At 40.8% G+C, this 24,516-nt stretch overlaps 1 protein-coding gene across 1 annotated transcript in view; it reads right to left on the minus strand.

Moving 5' to 3' along the window:
* FRAS1 (Fraser extracellular matrix complex subunit 1) overlaps positions 1–24,516 on the minus strand; it is an 845,787-nt gene that overhangs the window by 175,493 nt on the left and 645,778 nt on the right. Inside the window, exons 30-33 of the mRNA XM_069743201.1 lie at positions 17,214–17,367; positions 15,326–15,507; positions 12,603–12,719; positions 6,169–6,283 (exon numbers count right to left, since the gene is read on the minus strand). Coding sequence (XP_069599302.1) covers positions 6,169–6,283; positions 12,603–12,719; positions 15,326–15,507; positions 17,214–17,367 — 568 coding nt within the window. The remainder of the gene's footprint in view (positions 1–6,168; positions 6,284–12,602; positions 12,720–15,325; positions 15,508–17,213; positions 17,368–24,516) is intronic.

The following is a 24,516-nucleotide window of genomic DNA, read 5'->3' on the forward strand; positions in this document are numbered from 1 at the left end:
GGCTTGTATTTTATCATGCCAAACCCATTATTCCTAGCAAGAGAAGTTCAGACAGTAGTGCACGTTTCGGAGTATCCAGAGACTTGGCTACGGAATAAAATCAGACAAAACCAAAGGTAAAAACAAAATGTATTACTACAGGGTATTTGTTCATTTTGTTTTTATCTTAGGGTATGCATGTTAACCCTAGAATGTGTTTTGGGGGCCTTTTAGGCCCCGGTGCTTATTTTTTTCCTATTATCTGCAAAATTACTTTAGTTATAATTTTTTAACTCTAGGTATTCCTCAAGTATGTTGTTGATGGTAATATCCAGTTGTTCTTATAATTTTGGTGTAACAATGCTTTTTTGGGGAAAACCACATCTGTATGGAACGGGCCCTGCTATTTTTATCCTGTACTCAGCAGTACAAGATATGTAGCTGCAGCTAGTTTACTCTAGATTTATATACCTTTATGTGTTTTTCATATCTTTGTTTGAAATTTGGAAAAAAAAATGTGTTTTGGTGTTTTCTGCAAAAAATTATAATTAAAATATTGTGTTTTATTCTTATCTTAATTTGCAATTTTAAAATAAATTTGTAAAAGTTATTTATGTGAATTTCTCCATGTGATTTGCTCATTACGTAAAAGTGTAGATTTGTGACATCACAAATTCTAGGTTAAATGTCCACAGGATGAATGCACACCTATGCATTGCACTTATACCAACAGGTGCTACAGCTCAATTATTTTGGCTTTGTTTTTTGTTTTTTTGTACAAACAGGGGCATGGCTCCCTCTATTTGGGCTGTTCATTTGACTAAATAGTTTTCCAGGGGCAGGGGTCTGAACAGTCGGGACATAGTCCTACTCTGCCTTCATCTATTTTACATCAGTCCTGATTAGGTACACCTTGTTGTGGTGGGATGACTTTTACGCTTTATTGATCAAAACAGTATTAACCAAGTACCCTATGTTATCTACATGTACTATTACTATTTAGTTATTACAGGGTATTTCTTCATTTTGTTTTTATCTTAGATTTTGTCTGTTAAATGTCCACAGTGTGAATGTGCACCTATGCATTGCACTTATACCAACATGTGTTCAAGCACATTTTTGGGATTTTATGGTATAAAATTTGTGATTATTTTATTAGGAACAACTGTAGTCTTGCTAAATCAATGCCCATGTCTAATCAGCCAATCAAACTATCAATAGACTCTGTCCTTCATGCAAGCGCACTGTTTGTATATGTACGGTAATTGTATATGTAATTAAAAAATAAAATCATCATTAAGAAATGTTAATTAAAATAAGGCTATGACTATGTGGAAGTTGTATATACGAAAGATAACATTTAAAAATATAAAAGGTTGCTATTGATATCTTACAAGTATATATTACTTGTTAATGTCCTACATGTAGTGTACAATTTACCGACAAATATACCGTATATACTCGAGTATAAGCCGAGATTTTCAGCCCAAATTTTTGGGCTGAAAGTGCCCCTCTCGGCTTATACTCGAGTCACGGTAGCGGTGGGGTCGGCGGGTGAGGGGGAGAGGGCGCTGAGGTATACTTACCTAGTCCCAGCGATCCTGGCGCTCCCCCTGCCGTCCCACGGTCTTCTGTGCTGCAGCTTCTTCCCCTCTTCAGCGGTCACGTGGGACCGCTCATTAGAGAAATGAATAAGCGGCTCCACCTCCCATAGGGGTGGAGCCGCCTATTCAATTCTCTAATCAGCGGTGCCGGTGACCGCTGATAGAGAAAGAGGCTGCGGCACAGAAGACCGTGGGACGGCAGGGGGAGCCGGACGTCGGGACCAGGCAAGTATGTAATATTCACCTGTCCGCGTTCCAGCCGCCGGGCGCAGCTCCATCTTCCCGGCGCCTCCATCTTCCCGGCGTCTCTGCGCTCTGACTGTTCAGGTCAGAGGGCGCGAAGACGCATATAGTGTGCGCGCCGCCCTCTGCCTGATCAGTCAGAGCGGAGAGACGCCGGGACCGGACGCTGGGAGCTGCAATCAAGAGAGGTGAGTATGGCTTTTTTTTTTTTTAATTGCAGCAGCAGCAGCGGCGGCACAGATTTATACCGAGCATCTATGGGGCAGTATGAACGGTGCAGAGCACTATATGGGGCAGATATGGAGCAATATGAACAGTGCAGAGCACTATATGGGGCAGATATGGGGCAATATGAACAGTGCAGAGCACTATATGGGGCAGATATGGGGCAATATGAACAGTGCAGAGCACTATATGGGGCAGATATGGGGCAATATGAACAGTGCAGAGCACTATATGGAGCAGATATGGGGCAATATGAACAGTGCAGAGCACTATATGGGGCAGATATGGGGCAATATGAACGGTGCAGAGCACTATATGGGGCAGATATGGGGCAATATGAACGGAGAGCACTATATGGGGCAGATATGGGGCAATATGAACGGTGCAGAGCACTATATGGGGCAGATATGGGGCAATATGAACGGTGCAGAGCACTATATGGGGCAGATATGGGGCAATATGAACGGTGCAGAGCACTATATGGGGCAGATATGGGGCAATATGAACGGTGCAGAGCACTATATGGGGCAGATATGGGGCAATATGAACGGTGCAGAGCACTATATGGGGCAGACATGGGGCAATATGAACGGTGCAGAGCACTATATGGGGCAGATATGGGGCAATATGAACGGTGCAGAGCACTATATGGGGCAGATATGGGGCAATATGAACAGTGCAGAGCACTATATGGGGCAGATATGGGGCAATATGAACGGTGCAGAGCACTATATGGTGCAGATATGGGGCAATATGAACGGTGCAGAGCACTATATGGCAGAGCTATGGGGAAATATGAACGGTGCAGAGCACTATATGGCAGAGCTATGGGGAAATATGAACGGTGCAGAGCACTATATGGCACAGCTATGGGGCAATAATGATCTATTTTTATTTTTGAAATTCACCGGTAAATGCTGCATTTCCACCTTAGGCTTATACTCGAGTCAATAAGTTTTCCCAGTTTTTTGTGGCAAAATTAGGGGGGTCGGCTTATACTCGGGTCGGCTTATACTCGAGTATATACGGTATACATCATACAAAGCCCAAATAATAACTGTCCTGAGGAGGGTAGGGATGCCAATGGGTAAAGGTGGTGTACTTGTCCATTTTATCTTACCTATAATGCCATCACTATTTCTCAGCACACCAAAGCTGACGTACTTGACCCTCAGAAGATCTTTCTTACAAATGGAGAGGTGGTGGGAGTGGGATGGCTTAGGAGTTTGGTTATCTGGAGTCAGTCTAGTGGAGGAGTGAAATATTTCAATGTAGCGATACATAAATTTGTAACTCACTACATGGACACAGTTCACATCTCCATACCTTTTAGGACTCTCAAATGCCCATTGGTCATGATGCACTAGATAAACAAAAAAAAAATACACTGGAGTGTGAAAACACCAATCCCAACTTAAAGCAGTATTCTCAACTTTGATACAGGAAAAAATATATATTTGTATCATGTTAGGCAGTTGATAGAAAAATATTAAAATTTGAGAGTCCTCAGTGGTTGATACATTTTAATTGATAAGTGAAAAGATGGTAACAAATAGCAATCTTTTGAGACTACTCAGATCTCTTCACTATGCCTGATGAAGAGACTTGAGTAGTCTGGAAAGCCTGCTATTTGTTACCATTAGTGATGAGCGAGTGTACTCATTGCTCGGGCTTTCCCGAGCACGCTCGGGTGGTCTCCAAGTATTTGTAAAGGTACCTTCACACATAACGATTTCGTTAACGATATCGTTGCAACGTCACGCTTTTTGTGACGTTGCAACGATCCCGCTAACGATCTCGTTATGTGTGACAGCGTCCAACGATCAGGCTCCTGCTGTGAGATCGTTGGTCGCTGGGGAATGATCAGGACCTTTTTTTGGTCGCTGATCACCCGCTGTCATCGTTGGATCGGCGTGTGTGACGCCGATCCAACGATGTGTTCACTTGTAACCAGGGTAAATATCGGGTTACTAAGCGCAGGGCCGCGCTTAGTAACCCGATATTTACCCTGGTTACCATTGTAAAAGTAAAAAAAACAAACAAACAATACATACTCACATTCCGATGTCTGTCACGTCCCCCGCCGTCAGCTTCCCTGCACTGACTGTCAGCGCCGGCCGTAAAGCAGAGCACAGCGGTGAGTATTACTGTTTTTTTTTTTTGTTACTTTTACAATGGTAACCAGGGTAAATATTGGGTTACTAAGCGCGGCCCTGCACTTAGTAACCCGATGTTTACCCTGGTTACCTGGGGACTTCGGCATCGTTGAAGACAGTTTCAACGATGCCGAAGTCTTTCCCCTGATCGTTGGTCGCTGGAGAGAGCTGTCTGTGTGACAGGTCCCCAGCGACCACACAACGACTTACCAACGATCTCGGCCAGGTTGTATCGCTGGTCGTGATCGTTGGTAAGTCGTTTAGTGTAACGGTACCTTAACTGTTCAGAGATTTGGTTTTTGTTGACTCAGCTGCATGATTTATGGCTGCTAGCCAGCCTGAGTACATATGGGTGTTGCCTGGTTGCTAGGGAATTCCCACATGTATTTAAGATGTCTATCAGCTGTAAATCATGAAGACATAAAAGAGAATAGTAAAACCAAAAACACTCAGTTTGAAAAAAATTGCAGTAATCGGCAAGTGCTAGTAAAAGATGTAAAAAACAGGGTATTTGGTTGATACGTTTTTTGCAAAAAATGTATACTAAGCTGCTCTACCAAACTTCATGGTATACCCATATCAGAGTAGTCCTAACTAATGTATGCAATCCCTATCTGATGTATTTAAAAACCTGATCATCTGAAAATCCATGTGTGCATACAGGGTAGAACAGCTTTTGTGCAGATAGCCCAAGAGGAGTGGTGGAACTCCCCAGTCTTGTAGACACAAGAGAACAATTATGGAAACAGGAACACATGGGCTACTTGCACAGTGAACAAGTCTGTAGGAACATGTTCACACACCACCAAGAAACCTGAAGACACAAAAGAGAATAGTAAAACCAAAAACACTCAGTTTGAAAAAAATTGCAGTAATCCGCAAGTGCTAGTAAAAGATGTAAAAAACAGGGTATTTGGTTGATACGTTTTTTGCAAAAATGTATACTAAGCTGCTCTACCAAACTTCAAAAAACGTATCAACCAAATACCCTGTTTTTTACATCTTTTACTAGCACTTGCGGATTACTGCAATTTTTTTCAAACTGAGTGTTTTTGGTTTTACTATTCTCTTTTGTGTCTTCAGGTTTCTTGGTGGTGTGTGAACATGTTCCTACAGACTTGTTCACTGTGCAAGTAGCCAATGTGTTCCTGTTTCCACAGCTGTAAATCATGTAGCTGAGGCAACGAAAAATAAATCTCCGAGCAGTTACAAATACTCGGAGACCATCCAAGCGTGCTCGTGAAAACCCGAGCAACGAGTCTACTCGCTCATCACTAGTTACCATCTTTTCAGTTAGCAATTAAAAGGTATCAGCCACTGAGGACTCTCAAATTTTAATATTCTTCTGAAGATTGTACCTTATTCCCTATCAATGGGACAATGGGTGACTTCCTGACCACTGGTTGTCAGACTGCTGGGAACCCCATTGATCCAGAAATATGGGGTTCTAAAGAGTCCTGTGTGAATGGAGCGACGGTCGGTCAAGCGCACTATCACTCCATTCTTATGGGAGTGCCAAAGACTAGCTAAGCACAAAGCTCTCCATATCAGGTGATCCAAACAAGAATGAATGGAACGTCAGTGCAGTGAATGATCGACCACAGCTCAATTCACACAGGGATCTTCAGAGCTTTGGTTCTCAGGATCGTGGAGATCCCAGCAGTTGGACCTCCAGCAATTGGAGGTCTAATGGATAGGGAATAACTTCAAAACTTGAGAAATTCTTATACAATGCTCTAAAACAGTGATAAAATGCTGTGCAGACACAGAGAAAGTAGTAGAAACAGTAAAATAGTGACAATTGAAGACAATTTGTTCTTTTGAGGCACCTGCCCTCAACATTTCTTGTTATGGTTGCAGCAGTAATCTCATTTCAAGGATTTCTGACAATAAAGCAATGGTTCCCCAGTGTTCAAATAAATGGAGAAAAATGCCACATTTTCCCCAAATTGTCTTCTTACCTTCATGTGTTTTCAAGGGAACAGTCACATTGTAGACTATTTTTTCACTAGGGCTCTCGGAATCCACAAATGACAGATAATGGGACCCAATCACTGTTATCCGGTCTTCAAGAGCCTGTAAAATATGTGCATTCATTTGGTGAGCAAGCAATTTCATGGCACTAGCTTCATTGCAGTCAGACGACAGGGTTTTAACTCCAAAGGTGATTTCACTTAGGGTGCAGTAATAAAAGGTGCACACAGTTTATGAAAAGTAGCACAACTGTTAAAACCTAAAGGGAATCTATCAGCACGCTGTTACATGAGTAAATAGCAAAATATGTGCAATCACTGCAACCAAAAATTATACCTTTCTTGTAGAGATCCAATGTGCCAATCACAAGAAGTCTAGCACAGAAGCCATAAGCAAAGCAGACTGGAAGTGCACATGGGTCATGTCGATGTGCTTGGAAGCACATATATATAAGCAGACCCCAAGGCACATCTTGCCTGATTTACACATGGCCTCTAAGCTAGAGTTCTCATAAGGCCAAGGTCACACTTAATGTATGGAAAATCGGTCCGAGTCTCCTTGCCGAAAGTCGCACGAGTGTTCTACATATGGTCATCCGTGTGTAATCTGTTTGCAATGCGATGATGCGATTTTCTTGCACCTGTATATCCGTATGACATGCGTATGGCTTTACATTTCTCACTCCTTTTCCCCATTGAATTTTATGGCTCAATGAGCTGAAATTAGGAAAATGTGTGCATTTTTCTCGCAAATCACACTGATGGTCCATGCGGTGTCCGATTATTTCTCGCACCCATAGACTTGCATTGACGAGACTCGGGCGATATACGCATACAATCGCAGAATGCTGCGATTTCACTGGCACGCTGAATGTGCCCGAGAAAAAACGGTGATGTGAGCTTTCCCATAGATTAACACTGGGCCGAGTGCTACGCGATGTTTTCTCGCCTAGCACTCGTACGTATTCTACGCTAGTGTGGCCCCAGCCTAACTGGCACATCAGATCTTTGCAAAAAAAAAAAAAGTATCATTTATACTTGGTAACAAGTATCGTTAAAGCCATACCACTACTAACATACGAAAAAACCTCCTGACAGGTTCCCTTTAATGCTGCTCTTTATCATTCCTGTTACTTTATTACTAGGTGTTAATCAGAAGTGTAAAAACATCCTTTAATAAACAAATTAGGAAACATTATATCAGTCACATACATAATAGCTAAATTGGTAACAGCTTAGTACTATAGCAATGAGCCTCAATTCACCAGGTCTAAAGGTGCAATAGAATTCCAGTAGTATAAGAATAAGGTTTTATCTTGGTGGAGACAATTTTTTTCCCTCTAGCAAAATGGCATCGGCAGCGCCTGCACAGTAGCATGATACAGTGGATAATAAGCCTGTTTTCCTTTTAAATAGACATATACCGTATATACTCGAGTATAAGCCGATCTGAGTATAAGCCTACCCCCCTAATTTTGCAACAAAAAACTGGGAAAACTTACTGACTCGAGTAGAAGCCTAGGGTGGAAAATGCAGCAGCTACTGGTAAATTTAAAAAATAAAAATAGATACCAATAAAAGTAAAATTAATTGAGACATCAGTAGGTTAAGTGTTTTTGAATATCTTTATTGAATCAGGAGCCCCATATAATGCTCCAAACAGTTCATTATGGCCCCATAAGATGCTCCATATACAAATATGCCCCATATAATGCTCCATGCAGTTCTTTATGGCCCCATAAGATGCCCCATATAATGCTCCATTCAGATCTTTATGGCCCCATAGATGCCCCATATAATGCTCCATGCAGTTCTTTGTGGCCCCATAAATGCCCCATACAATGCTCCATGCAGTTCTTTATGGCCCCATAGACGCTCCATATAGCATTGTGCCACATATAATGCTGCCGCTGCACTAAAAATAAAATAAAAAAATGGCATACTCACCTCTCGTCGCTGCTCCTCAGCATCCCGTCTCTCCGCACTGACTGTTCAGGCAGAGGGCGGCGTGCACACTAATACGTCATCGCGCCCTCTGACCTGAACGGTCACTGCAGAGGACGCGGAAGACGAGGCGGCGGTGGAACGCGGAAAGGTGAATATGACATACTCACCTGCTCCCAGTGCTCCTAGCGTGGTCCCTGCATGTCCCACGTCTCCGGGAGCGGCAGCTTCTTCCTGCAGTGAGCGGTCACGTGGCACCGCTCATTACAGTAATGAATATGCGGCTCCACCCCTAGTGGAGTGGAGTCCATATTCATAACTTTAATGAGCGGTACCAGTGACCGCTGAACAGGGGAAGAAGCTGCCGCTCTCGATGACCGTGGGACATGCAGGGACCGTATCAGGAGCGCTGAGAGCAGGTGAGTATTTGACAGGCATCGCTCCCCCTCACCCACCGACCATGACTCGAGTATAAGCCGAGAGGGGCACCTTCGGCCCATTTTTTTTAGCTGAAAATCTCGGCTTATACTCGAGTATATACGTTAGTTTTGTTTGAAAAAAAATATCTTAATCAAAATGGTGTCGGTGGCCATGCCTGTGCAGTAGCATCTATTGAATTCTGATACATGCTACTGTGCAAGCGCTGCCAACATTTTGGTACAGAAAAAAAAATTAGGCCGGCTATGCCATTTTGATTAAGATCTTTTATTTTTCCCAAACAAAACTATAGTAACATAGTAACATAGTAACATAGTTAGTAAGGCCGAAAAAAGACATTTGTCCATCCAGTTCAGCCTATATTCCATCATAATAAATACCCAGATCTACGTCCTTCTACAGAACCTAATAATTGTATGATACAATATTGTTCTGCTCCAGGAAGACATCCAGGCCTCTCTTGAACCCCTCGACTGAGTTCGCCATCACCACCTCCTCAGGCAAGCAATTCCAGATTCTCACTGCCCTAACAGTAAAGAATCCTCTTCTATGTTGGTGGAAAAACCTTCTCTCCTCCAGACGCAAAGAATGCCCCCTTGTGCCCGTCACCTTCCTTGGTATAAATAGATCCTCAGCGAGATATTTGTATTGTCCCCTTATATACTTATACATGGTTATTAGATCGCCCCTCAGTCGTCTTTTTTCTAGACTAAATAATCCTAATTTCGCTAATCTATCTGGGTATTGTAGTTCTCCCATCCCCTTTATTAATTTTGTTGCCCTCCTTTGTACTCTCTCTAGTTCCATTATATCCTTCCTGAGCACCGGTGCCCAAAACTGGACACAGTACTCCATGTGCGGTCTAACTAGGGATTTGTACAGAGGCAGTATAATGCTCTCATCATGTGTATCCAGACCTCTTTTAATGCACCCCATGATCCTGTTTGCCTTGGCAGCTGCTGCCTGGCACTGGCTGCTCCAGGTAAGTTTATCATTAACTAGGATCCCCAAGTCCTTCTCCCTGTCAGATTTACCCAGTGGTTTCCCGTTCAGTGTGTAATGGTGATATTGATTCCCTCTTCCCATGTGTATAACCTTACATTTATCATTGTTAAACCTCATCTGCCACCTTTCAGCCCAAGTTTCCAACTTATCCAGATCCATCTGTAGCAGAATACTATCTTCTCTTGTATTAACTGCTTTACATAGTTTTGTATCATCTGCAAATATCGATATTTTACTGTGTAAACCTTCTACCAGATCATTAATGAATATGTTGAAGAGAACAGGTCCCAATACTGACCCCTGCGGTACCCCACTGGTCACAGCGACCCAGTTAGAGACTATACCATTTATAACCACCCTCTGCTTTCTATCACTAAGCCAGTTACTAACCCATTTACACACATTTTCCCCCAGACCAAGCATTCTCATTTTGTGTACCAACCTCTTGTGCGGCACGGTATCAAACGCTTTGGAAAAATCAAGATATACCACGTCCAATGACTCACCGTGGTCCAGTCTATAGCTTACCTCTTCATAAAAACTGATTAGATTGGTTTGACAGGAGCGATTTCTCATAAACCCATGCTGATATGGAGTTAAACAGTTATTCTCATTGAGATAATCCAGAATAACATCCCTCAGAAACCCTTCAAATATTTTACCAACAATAGAGGTTAGACTTACTGGCCTATAATTTCCAGGTTCACTTTTAGAGCCCTTTTTGAATATTGGCACCACATTTGCTATGCGCCAATCCTGCGGAACAGACCCTGTCGCTATAGAGTCACTAAAAATAAGAAATAATGGTTTATCTATTACATTACTTAGTTCTCTTAGTACTCGTGGCTGTATGCCATCTGGACCCGGAGATTTATCTATTTTAATCTTATTTAGCCGATTTCGCACCTCTTCTTGGGTTAGATTGGTGACCCTTAATATAGGGTTTTCATTGTTTCTTGGGATTTCACCTAGCATTTCATTTTCCACCGTGAATACCGTGGAGAAGAAGGTGTTTAATATGTTAGCTTTTTCCTCGTCATCTACAACCATTCTTTCCTCACTATTTTTTAAGGGGCCTACATTTTCAGTTTTTATTCTTTTACTATTGATATAGTTGAAGAACAGTTTGGGATTAGTTTTACTCTCCTTAGCAATGTGCTTCTCTGTTTCCTTTTTGGCAGCTTTAATTAGTTTTTTAGATAAAGTATTTTTCTCCCTATAGTTTTTTAGAGCTTCAATGGTGCCATCCTGCTTTAGTAGTGCAAATGCTTTCTTTTTACTGTTAATTGCCTGTCTTACTTCTTTGTTTAGCCACATTGGGTTTTTCCTATTTCTAGTCCTTTTATTCCCACAAGGTATAAACCGCTTACACTGCCTATTTAGGAAGTTCTTAAACATTTCCCATTTATTATCTGTATTCTCATTTCTGAGGATATTGTCCCAGTCTACCAGATTAAGGGCATCTCTAAGCTGTTCAAACTTTGCCTTCCTAAAGTTCAATGTTTTTGTGACTCCCTGACAAGTCCCCCTAGTGAAAGACAGGTGAAACTGCACAATATTGTGGTCGCTATTTCCTAAATGCCCAACCACCTGCAGATTTGTTATTCTGTCAGGTCTATTAGATAGTATTAGGTCTAAAAGTGCTGCTCCTCTGGTTGGATTCTGCACCAATTGTGAAAGATAATTTTTCTTGGTTATTAGCAGAAACCTGTTGCCTTTATGGGTTTCACAGGTTTCTGTTTCCCAGTTAATATCCGGGTAGTTAAAGTCCCCCATAACCAGGACCTCATTATGGGTTGCAGCTTCATCTATCTGCTTTAGAAGTAGACTTTCCATGCTTTCTGTTATATTTGGGGGTTTGTAACAGACCCCAATGAGAATTTTGTTACCATTTTTCCCTCCATGAATTTCAACCCATATATATGTCTAAATAAAACAAAAAAAGGCATATTCTCTACTTTATCATGCTACACCGCAGGCACCGCTGTCTGCCTGATCAATGGGAATTATTTCTTTTTTTCAAAGCATATTCTATGCAGTATGTAAAATAAGGGGCAGGCCACTGATGGATCAGTGACCTGTCAAAACCCATAAGGATGAATATCTAAGCAGAGCGCCAAACAAAGACACCCCCCCTCCCACAGGCCGCCCCGAAGCACGAGAATTTAATTAACTGAAAACTGCAAATAAAGATTAACCAACAACCACAAGACGGATTTCATCAACCCAGGTATCATTTCAATCAGTATAACGGCACCGACCTGACAGTGTCGGTAGTTTACTGAGCACAATACTGCTCACAGGTTCACTTTAAATTTAAAGTAGAAAACGCGTTCATTTCAGCACTTTTAAATACTTTATATATTATTATATTTTTTTGTTTTACTTTTTGTAACTAATAAAAAAGCAATATTCTGTTAACACAAGTTGACAACACTTCACTTGCTTTTTTCACATTTTTTTTGTGTGTTTATGGTGGTGGCTTGTTGGTAGAGATACCATTTTAGGATTTTTTCAAGATCAGCCGACGTTGAGCGGGGGCGCCATATCGTATCCCAGGGTGCCAACCTCCGCTGCTAGGAAGGGACTTTACTAGGGAAAGGCACCTCTATCTTCCCTAGCCCATTTTCCTGTAATTAATATTAACATATTGTTAGATATACTACAGAAAGGAGGTAGGGTGAAATTTATTATTATTTCAGCGACCCACCCTAAGGCACCCTGCCAATTTTTAATGTGTGGTTTTTCTCTTTATGATATTTTAATTATTATTATCAAAATATATTTTTAGGTCTTTTTGTTATTACTGGTTTTCATATTTGATATAAGGCCCTAAAACATTTTCTGTGGTTTTCAGATATACCTACAGTACCCTGAGCAGGGTACCAGATGAGCACAGACATACACCATATACGTCTTCTTCACTTTCTCTTTCAGCCTAACGGTATTTCACTAGGGAGTGCCTCCCCTATTTGCATATAGTATTATTCTAAAGATGCAATAGGAATATGGTGAATATTTTATAAAATCCATACTGTCATGTGGAGGGAAGATCCCGGGGAAAGTTGTGGTGCCTCTGGATGATTGGGTAAAATACCAATACTGAACATATGTCTGTCTTGGGGGGCCTGATTTGTGGATGCACTAGAAATCTGTAAAGAGAAAACAGCAAAACAATTACACAAATACTGTAAGATTAGTAGAACTTGGCTGCAAATTTATTCCTGCAAATGTAATTAAGAACTATCTTCTGCATAAAGAAGAACATGGAGCCCTGGAAAGTGATGATATGGCCCCACAGAGCCCTCAACATAATCGGGATTACATTACCATTATCGTTTACCATTTGCCATCTAGTAAATTTGGGCAAATTGTGCCGGCACAACTTCTTAAGAATGTGTAGTTCATTTCCTAGTGTTACTAAGGGCCAGAAACCAATGTGTCAAATGTTGCACGCTAATACTGAATTTTGCACAAACTGGAATTTTTAAGCATGTTAAAAGTTATGATTACAACATAAATGCATTTAAATAAAACAATGACTTTTTTGTATAGAAATGCATTCATAAATGTGTCATACTTCATGAAAACGGTTAGCCGTAACCTTTTTTTCTCACTTTTTAAGTTTTGGCATACGTACTGAAAATGTTTTACTAAATGGCCTAAAACATTGAGATATTTGGCACATGCATTTACGACAAGGAAGCAATGCAAATTGTGCAAAAATTTGGGCTTAAATGCAGAGATAAATGCCTCCAAGTATTTTTGCATGGTGAACTAATAATCCGTGTGTTGTTTAGCAGTCTATCAGGTGTTTAATACAAGTTGATTTTATGTTCTTACTAGCTAGACATATAATTTTCCTTTGAGGGTAGTGGGTAGTGAGTTCATTACGAGACAAGACGGTAGTAATTTAAGAGAGCATTAAAAAGATTTGCTTACATCTGCATCAAATGTTCCCAGTTCACTCCTTATCTGTCTGTGTTATCTAGTGAGTTACTCTGTAAATTGCTTTAATCACCTGTACTGATGGATTGCGAGGGTACAATCATCAAGAGGTCCTTGTAATAATGACTCAGATGAACTCTACGTGCTCAAACTCCTGGAATAGACAGATGCTTGTCTCTTCGGCAGAGGAGCTGGCCAAGGATATCAGTGTGTGAAATCATCCTTTGCCATCTTGGTTTATATGGATACTAATATATTTTAGTGCATGCATAATTAAAGAGGATTTCTGCCTAAAATGTAACATTGCCATTACAATTTGTAGCCGTAGCTTCGCCATTATGTAAGTTTTTACCTACAGAAAGCTTTTTCCAACAGTGTCAGGGCAGAGTGAATCTATAATAGCAGTCAGCTTTTCCCAGAAACTGATAGTCAAACTGGCACCAGATTCTCAGTCATTAATAAACAGAGAGCTTTAATGATCGGTTTACGATCAGCTAAATCAAAGTGTCAACCGTGCAGTCCCTACTCACTGTCACCCGGCAGATAAGTTCCAAAATCTCTAATAACCAAACTGTTCTGGATAAAGTCTCATGTATTACTACAGGACTCATTTTACAGTTAGGATGAAAATCCTCTTTAATCTAAATGCATGAAATGACAGGGGACGGCAAATCCCTGATGTTTTAATTAACAAACAGGACAACTATAGCTCTGACTTGCTCTTCATGTTCAGTTTGTCCTGAGGAGGAGATAGTGACGCCAGCGCTGATTGGGCACCGGGCATCACATGTCATTCTATCGCATCACTACCCTGGGACCGTGAGTGCCGATACCGCTGGAATGGAGCAGATACAGGAGTTGAGTATAGGCTTTATTATGTTATCGGGGCATAATATTTAGTTAAACCTCTTCACACCTTGGGCTTATCCTTTTTTGAGATTCTGTTTTTTGCTCCCCTTCTTCTCAAAGCCATAACTTTTTTATTTTTCTGTCACTATAGACATGTGAGGGCTTGTTTTTTTGTGGGACAAGTACTTTTGATTGACACCTTTGGTTTTGCCATATAAAGTACTGGAAAACAGGAAAAAAATTCAAAGTGCCATGAAAAAATGCAAAAAAACGTGCAATCCCGCACTTGTTTTTTGATTTGCTTTATTACCATGTTCACTAAATGCTACAACTGACTTGCCATTATGATTCTCCAGGTCATTACAAGTTTGTAGATACCAAAAACATGTAAAGGTTCTTTTTTATTTAAGTAGTGAAAAAAAATTCTAAAGTTTAAAAAAAATAGAAGTTGCCATTTTCTGAGACCCGTAGCGTCTCCATTTTTCGTGATCTGGAGCCCAAAGCAAACATTGGAGACAACCTTAGACATAACTATATGAAAAGGGGTTAAGAAGGGGTTGTCCTAGTAGTGGACAACCCCTTTAATAGGTTGACTGCTTTGGACTATTTATACGAATGATTACCCTCATGATGATCATCATTGGTATGTCAAAGGAAGCATAGGACAGGTGGCTGCCAAAAACTTTTTGTGATCAGCTATCATGTCAAGAACACATACTAAATTTTGTATACAGCATATATTCAACTTCTTTTTTGTGTGCATACTTTCTGTAGGAATTTTGATTTGTAAATCTTCCCTTCATATCTATTTGGATCCTAAGCTATATCCAAAAGATTATAGAAATAATATAGATGTACTATAGTATAATATTATAAAAAATAATTAACAAGAAAAACATGTCAAACAATGATGATTATCAGTTCTAACATGGACAATATAAATGGAAAAACTCCATTGTACCTGGAAACTGAATGAGTCTCTCCCTTGTGAATGGACACCCGAATGTCTATACCAAAGAAGGCCCTCATTGATGTCCTGCTGTGTGAAAGAGGTGGCTGGCGTGGCAAATCGCCCATCAGGCAGTCGCTGCCAGCTATTGGCTGGACCATCAGCTGACATGGGAACCAGAAGGACAACGTCACCTGAAATAAGTAACCAAGTAAGTCTTTGTAAGTTTATTTCTGATACAAAAAGGTTTCCATGAAAGGAAAGGTTCACAGGAGGGGAGTTGCTGCAATTTCAGCAATTACACTAGAAACCACAGGACCGCCCATAGTGAGAAATTCACACCAAATTGTGTGGATGTTAGTACAGATCTGCCTATATATTTGACACCTTGAATAGAGCTAAATTAACAAAATAAACGGTATATTCACCACCTTTGGCACTTCCATGTCTCTCTTGCCCGACTCTCTTTGTCTGTCTCTACTTAACCTGTCCTCCTCTGATGGAGCCTTGTCTCATATGAAAACTGCAATCTGTGATTGGTTATGGCAGTGACCAACGATAACACATCATCACAATAGATCATGTTTTACAGAAACCGGCGGAACACTGCGCAAAGTGTTTATTTTACATTTTTAGGGGTTGTAAATTTAGCAGGTACTCCAAACCAATGGGAGTTATTGTGGACTGACTTCAGAAATAATCTAAATGGGGGAAACCCCAACAAATCTGCAACCAAATTGTAAGATAAATTGATATGTTGGGGATTTCAATTTTAAATTCTGCCTGGAATCTAATCTACGTTGCAGCTACTGTAACGTGTTCATACAAATATTCTAAAGGCATATAACGTTAATCCTGGCTACAGACATATCAATGTCCGTTTCTCCATAAATAATAATAAGGAAATTTTATATGCAGTGGATTAATCATATCATAACCTACATATGGATGCAACATATCCAGCAACAACTCACAAAGAAAATATAAAATTAATCATATTTTATTAAACATGTTTAAAAAGACATGCATCATGCTAAAAGGAAGACACGTTTGAGGAATGAGGATTCGACAAAAAGGGTTATTTAAGTAAAGAAAAAGAGGTGATGGTAAACCAGGTGTGATTTACGATACGATACGATACGATACGATACACTTTATTGATCCCGTGGGAAATTATGGTATCACAGCAGCACAACTCAAATCACAAAAATCACAAAGGAATTCCACAGTTGACATGACAGCCTGTTGACAGAAGAACACCACACACTAGAATAGGTCATACACAACGAGTGAACCGAAATGCAGAGAAATAAGTAGACATTTGAAACATAAATACCAAGTCTGCTCAGCTTATGATGAAATAAAATGGATGCCAAAAAACAATGCATATGTGTAGTCGAAAATGTACCTCTTTTTAGTCTGGATAGTCTATTAGAGTAAAGACAAGTTAAATGATTGCATACCCATAGTGTAATGACAGAATCATGGAGACCATGATGACCCAATGCGCAATTCGCACTGATGCTTTTTCAAGGGGAGTGTCTTTAAGTTGTATAACCCTCTTTGTCAAATCATCATACGTGTCTTCCTTTTTGTATGATGCATAGATCTTTTTAAATATGTTTAATAAAATATGATTTTGATTTTATATTTGCTTTGTGAGTTTTTGATGGATATCTTGTACCCATATATAGGTTATTATTATAATATGTTGTGCAATTTCTCTAGAAATCATAACTGTATCCACTTGGTGTACATTTTCTTTTAGTTAGAATTACATGGAACTACAATATACAGTATAAATAAAAGACAATATTCCCAGAAAGTGTCCTTAATAATATTTCTAGAGGATGCTACATACATACGAGAGATGAAAGAAAGTGTAATTTTTAGTAATTACCAAATTGTGGATGTTCACTGGTAATGGTGTACAAGATATCAGAGTCAGCCACACCGAAGGCTCTAGCATGCAGGAGTCTATTTGATATCTGAAGCATTCCTCCTTCTGGAACCCATACGGCGGAGTTTAGTACAAGCTGTATCCCGCCATTTATCTACAGTTAAGGGAAGAAAGAGGTAAAGCATGTAAAATTAGGAATCAGGACATCACATTAACCCCTTAAGGAAGCAGCCAATTTTCATTTTTGACATTTGATTTTTTTCCTTTTTTCTTTTTTTAAACAAAACATGACTTTTTTGCCTGTCAACATAGCCATATGATGGGGTTTTTTTGCAGAAAAGTTGTAGTTTTGAATTACAACATTCATTTTACCAAGCAGAGTGAGGGAAAATGGCACAAAAAATTCCAAGAGCTGTGAAATTATGAAAAAAAATGCAATTCCACTAGATGGAGATTCAACAATGAGTTGAATATTCTGCTCTTCTATCAGGCCTCTCTTAAACATAGGGATTGGCTGAGTATGGGAGTTTTCATTGTTGCTCCGGGCATATGTTTGTATAGAATTCCCTCATTGATTCCTCTACCCTTCCGTCTAGAGTATAACCCTGACCAACTTCAGCATATCCCTCCACCCACCTCTTTTGTTTTCCCATCTCCTTCGTTCTCTCTGCTATTATCCCTATTTAGTATTCCGCTAGTTCTTTCTTCTCTTTTCTATCTTATATATGGGAGTGGGCGCTTCTTCTGTCTTTACTGGTTAAGAATAACATGGGGGAGTAAATAGGAATCATAAGATAATTAGCCTACCGACCTTTCCTTTTAGTTCAATTCTTAAATAAATAGACCAGATGATGTACAACAGTTGCTATTTTATTACCTGTATATTTGTATTTTGGACCTCTATATATGACCAATTATTGTACTGTTTGCGTAAACATATTTGTACAGTACTTCTTTGATGTGTGCCACCCTTTGCTTTGCCATATAAAGAATTACAACAACAAAAAACCTGTACCTTTGCAAATGTTTTTTCAGGTTTTATTTTTTATCCCATTAATTCTGCAGTAACAAAATACTTGCACACATGATACTTCAGGTCAGTACAGTTACATTTATATGTATAATATTATAATATTTAGGTAGCCTAAACAAATCTTGAACTTTATAAAAAAAAACAAAATATTTGGTTTGTGCTGCCATTTTCTGAGACCCGTATCTTTTGTTATTAATGGACCTGTGAGGGCTTCATTTTGCATGCCATGCTGGTGTTTTTATTTATACAATTTTCGTGGTATATATTATGCTTTACCGCTGTTTGCATCGGAAGCAGAGAGCAGTGACAGCGTGCGACAACTGAGGGCGGCAGAGGGCACGGTGCACTCTGTGGGCCACTGTTTTCAGACCCTCGGTTCTCATCATGAATTTGAGGAGCGGCGGTTGCCAGGCCTCGCCCAGCTGCACCCATTTTGAAAGACACCAAAAGTAAAAAAAAAAATAAAAGATCAGCTTTGAGTTGCGCCTAAATTTTGGGACTTTCAAAGCTTTTACCCCAAAATTATGGCTTGAAAGCTTTAATGTAATCACGCCTCTTGTTCAGATTAAACACAGGAAAGGGATTTCATTGTTGAAATTCAGGAGAACGCAACAAAAAAGTTCTTAAGCATTAAATATACCAAACACTGTGAAGACGTTCATCAAGAAGTGTATATAATTTGGCACAACAGTGGCATTACCTAGTACTATACATCCCTCAAAAATTAACAAAAAAACATAAAACAAATTGTCCGGTAGGCTGCCAAGAAGCCTATGTCTATACTAACATTAACCCCTTCATGACCCAGCCTATTTTGACCTTAAAGACCTTGCCGTTTTTGCAATTCTGACCAGTGTCCCTTTATGAGGTAATAACTCAGGAACGCTTCAATGGATCCTAGCGGTTCTGAGATTGTTTTTTCGTGACATATTGGGCTTCATGTTAGTGGTAAATTTAGGTCAATAAATTCTGTGTTTATTTGTGATAAAAACGGAAATTTGGCGAAAATTTTGAAAATTTCGCAATTTTCACATTTTGAATTTTTATTCTGTTAAACCAGAGAGTTATGTGACACAAAATACTTAATAAATAACATTTCCCACACGTCTACTTTACATCAGCACAATTTTGGAAACAATTTTTTTTTTGCTAGGAAGTTATAAGGGTTAAAATTTGACCAGCGATTTCTCATTTTTACAACGAAATTTACAAAACCATTTTTTTTAGGGACCACCTCACATTTGAAGTCAGTTTGAGGGGTCTATATCGCTGAAAATACCCAAAAGTGACACCATTCTAAAAACTGCACCCCTCAAGGTGCACAAAACCACATTCAAGAAGTTTATTAACCCTTCAGGTGCTTCACAGCAGCAGAAGCAACATGGAAGGAAAAAATGAACATTTAACTTTTTAGTCACAAAAATGATTTTTCAGCAACAATTTTTTTATTTTCCCAATGGTAAATGGAGAAACTGAACAACGAAAGTTGTTGTCCAATTTGTCCTGAGTACGCTGATACCTCATATGTGGGGGTAAACCACTGTTTGGGCGCACGGCAGGGCTTGGAAGGGAAGGAGCGCCATTTGACTTTTTGAATGAAAAATTGGCTGCACTCTTTAGCGGACACCATGTCACGTTTGGAGAGCCCCCGTGTGCCTAAAAATTGGAGCTCCCCCACAAGTGACCCCATTTTGGAAACTAGACGCCCCAAGGAACTTATCTAGATGCATAGTGAGCCCTTTAAACCCCCAGGTGCTTCACAAATTGATCCGTAAAAATGAAAAAGTACTTTTTTTTCACAAAAAAATTCTTTTAGCCTCAATTTTTTCATTTTCACATGGACAACAGGATAAAATGGATCCTAAAATTTGTTGGGCAATTTCTTCTGAGTACACCGATACCTCACATGTGGGGGTAAACCACTGTTTGGGCACATGGTAAGGCTCGGAAGGGAAGGAGCGCCATTTGACTTTTTGAATGAAAAATTATCTCCATCGTTAGCGGACACCATGTCGCGTTTGGAGAGACCCTGTGTGCCTAAACATTGGAGCTCCCCCACAAGTGACCCCATTTTGGAAACTGGACCCCCCCAAGGAACTTATCTAGATGCCTAAGTGAGCACTTTAAAACCTCAGGTGCTTCACAAATTGATCCGTAAAAATGAAAAAGTACTTTTTTTTTCACAAAAAATTTCTTTTCGCCTCAATTTTTTCATTTCCACATGGGCAATAGGATAAAATAGATCCTAAAATTTGTTGAGCAATTTCTCTCGAGTACGCCGATACCTCATATGTGGGGGTAAACCACTGTTTGGGCACACGGCACGGCTCGGAAGGGAAGGCGCGCCTTTTGACTTTTTGAATGGAAAATTAGCTCCAATTGTTAGCGGACACCATGTCGCGTTTGGAAAGCCCCTGTGTGCCTATGCATTGGAGCTCCCCCACAAGTGACCCCATTTTGGAAACTAGACCCCCCAAGGAACTTATCTAGATGCATACTGAGCACTTTAAACCCCCAGGTGCTTCACAGAAGTTTATAATGCAGAGCCATGAAAAAAAAAAATAATTTTTCTTTTCTCAAAAATGATTTTTTAGCCTGGAATTTCCTATTTTGCCAATGGTAATAGGAGAAATTGGACCACAAATGTTGTTGTCCAGTTTGTCCTGAGTATGCAGATACCCCATATGTGGGGGTAAACCACTGTTTGGGCGCACGGCAGGGCTCAGAAGGGAAGGCACGCCATTTGGCTTTTTAAATGGAAAATTAGCTCCAATCATTAGTGGACACCATGTTGCGTTTGGAGAGCCCCTGTGTGCCTAAACATTGGAGATCCCCCACAAATGACCCCATTTTGGAAACTAGACCCCCAAAGGAACTAATCTAGATGTGTGGTGAGCACTTTGAACCCTCAAGTGCTTCACAGAAGTTTATAACGCAGAGCCATGAAAATAAAAAAAAAAATTTCTTTTCTCAAAAATGATTTTTTAGCCCGCAATTTTTTATTTTCCCAAGGGTTACAGGAGAAATTGGACCACAAAAGTTGTTGTCCAGTTTCTCCTGAGTAAGCTGATACCCCATGTGTGGGGGTAAACTACTGTTTGGGCACACGTCGGGGCTCAGAAGGGAAGTAGTGACTTTTGAAATGCAGACTTTGATGGAATGGTCTGCGGGCGTCACGTTGCGTTTGCAGAGCCCCTGGTGTGCCTAAACAGTAGAAACCCCCCACAAGTGACCCCATTTTGGAAACTAGACCCCCAAAGGAACTTATCTAGATATGTGGTGAGCACTTTCAACCCCCAAGTGCTTCACAGAAGTTTATAACGCAGAGCCGTGAAAATAATAAATACGTTTTCTTTCCTCAAAAATAATTTTTTAGCCCAGAATTTTTTATTTTCCCAAGGGTTACAGGAGAAATTGGACACAAAAGTTGTTGTCCAGTTTCTCCTGAGTAAGCTGATACCCCATGTGTGGGGGTAAACCACTGTTTGGGCACACGCCGGGGCTCAGAAGGGAAGTAGTGACTTTTGAAATGCAGACTTTGATGGAATGGTCTGCGGGCGTCACGTTGCGTTTGCAGAGCCCCTGGTGTGCCTAAACAGTAGAAACCCCCCACAAGTGACCCCATTTTGGAAACTAGACCCCCAAAGGAACTTATCTAGATATGTAGTGAGCACTTTCAACCCCAAAGTGCTTCACAGACGTTTACAATGCAGAGCCGTGAAAATAAAAAATCATTTTTCTTTCCTCAAAAATGATGTTTTAGCAAGCAATTTTTTATTTTCTCAAGGGTAACAGGAGAAATTAGACCCCAGTAATTGTTGCGCAGTTTGTCCTGAGTATGCTGGTACCCCATATGTGGGGGTAAACCACTGTTTGGGCACACGTCGGGGCTCGGAAGTGAGGGAGCACCATTTGACTTTTTGAATACAAGATTGGCTGGAATCAATGGTGGCGCCATGTTGCGTTTGGAGACCCCTGATGTGCCTAAACAGTGGAAACCCCTCAATTCTAACTCCAACACACCCCTAACCCTAATCCCAACTGTAGCCATAACCCTTATCACAACCCTAACCCCAACACACCCCTAACCACAACCCTAACCCCAACACACCCCTAACCCTAACCACAACCCTAATTCCAACCCAACCCTAAGGCTATGTGCCAACGTTGCGGATTCGTATGAGATTTTTCAGCACCATTTTTGAAAAATCCGTGGGTAAAAGGCACTGCGTTTTACATGCGGATTTACCGCGGATTGCCAGTGTTTTTTGTGCGGATTTCACCTGTGGATTCCTATTGAGGAACAGGTGTAAAACGCTGCGGAATCCGCACAAAGAATTGACATGCTGCGGAAAATACAACGCGTTTCCGCACGGTATTTTCCGCACCATGGGCACAGCGGATTTGGTTTTCCATATGTTTACATGGTACTGTAAACCTGATGGAACTCTGCTGCGGATCCGCAGCCAAATCCGCACCGTGTGCACATAGCCTAATTCTAAAGGTATGTGCACACGCTGCGGAAAACGCCCATGAGTTTACAGTTCAATGTAAACCTATGGGAAACAAAAATCGCTGTACACATGCTGCAGAAAAACTGCACAGAAACGCAGCGGTTTACATTCCGCAGCATGTCACTTCTTTCTGCGGATTCCGCAGCGGTTTTACAACTGCTTCAATAGAAAATCGCAGTTGTAAAACCGCAGTGAAATGCGCAGAAAAACCGCGGTAAATCCACAGCGGTTCAGCCCTGCGGATTTATCAAATCCTCTGCGGAAAAATCCGCAGAGGACCAGAATACGTGTGCACATCCCGAACCCTAACCCTAACCCTACCCCTAACCCTACCCCTAATCCTACCCCTAACCCTAACCCTACCCCTAACCCTACACCAACATTAGTGGAAAACACCGGATTACGTACCGGTAATGCTCTTTTATAGAGCCACGACAGCACCCACTTGAGAGAGGGGATCCGCCCCTAGGAACAGGAAACCCTATGGAGAGAATAAAAGGGGCGGTCCCCCTCGCTCCCACAGTTGGGTTTACAGAGATTGCGAGGAACCGCCCACCAGACTTTAGTAGGTCATTCAATATCATCATTTATAATTAGTTAACTTAAGCATGGCTAACTATAAGAACCAAACACCCTTAACCGTGCTTATAAATAAAAACCTATAAGGGTGGGAAGTGAAGGGGTGCTGTCGTGGCTCTATAAAAGAGCATTACCGGTACGTAATCCGGTGTTTTCTCTTCGCCACGACAGCACCCACTTGAGAGACTTTCAGAGATAGTCATTTGGGAGGGATCACCGTGTTAAGGACTGATCTACCGAAGGACAAGTCAGATGAGGAAGACAAGTCTAATCTATAGTGATTATAGAAGGTAGTAGGCGAAGACCAGGTTGCGGCCTTACATATCAGCTCTATCGGAACCTCCGCTCGTTCAGCCCAGGATGATGCAATCACCCGGGTGGAATGTGCTCTTACGGTCTCAGGCGGATTCTCCCCTTTGGATGAATAGGCCAGACATATTGCATCTCGAATCCACCGAGATAAAGTACCCTTCGTAATTCCAGCTCCTTTTCTATGACCCTGGAACGAAACAAAGAGAGCCCTGCTCTTCCTCCAGGCGCTAGTCCTATCCAAATAGGCTAATATGGCTCTCCTCACATCTAATGTGTGGTATCTTTGTTCTTCCTGACTTGTAGGGTTATCATAGAAGGAGGGAAGGTAAATTTCTTATGTTCTATGAAATTTAGTGCATACTTTAGGTAAGTATGAAGGGTCTGTTTTAAAGACAACTCTGTCTGGGAAGACTGACATAAAGTGAGGATCTATCGATAGTGCCTGTATGTCACTTACTCTTCTTGCTGACACTAAGGCGACGAGAAGAGCTGTCTTGAGGGAGATATGTTTTATGTGAGCTGAATGTAGAGGCTCAAAAGGGTGATCTGTAAGAGCTTCGAGAACTAAATTAACATCCCAAGGTGGTACATGGGGAGTTCGAACTGTTTCTGACCTCTGGCATGCTGCAACAAATCTGGCTACCCACTTATTACCTGCGATATCAAGACCATATAAAGCCCCCAGCGCAGAAATGTGTACTTTTAAGGTACTGACTGCCAGACCTAGATCGCGCCCTTTTTGAAGAAATTCTAGAATCATGGGAATGTGAATTTCGTTTGACAGGGCCGTTGGGTAGAGGTTTAGAAATTTTTTCCACACTCTTGCATAGATGGAGGTAGTGGACTTTTTCCTACTTAGTAGTAG

The sequence above is a fragment of the Ranitomeya imitator genome, chromosome 1 (assembly GCF_032444005.1).
Source record: "Ranitomeya imitator isolate aRanImi1 chromosome 1, aRanImi1.pri, whole genome shotgun sequence".
Lineage (NCBI taxonomy): Eukaryota > Metazoa > Chordata > Amphibia > Anura > Dendrobatidae > Ranitomeya > Ranitomeya imitator.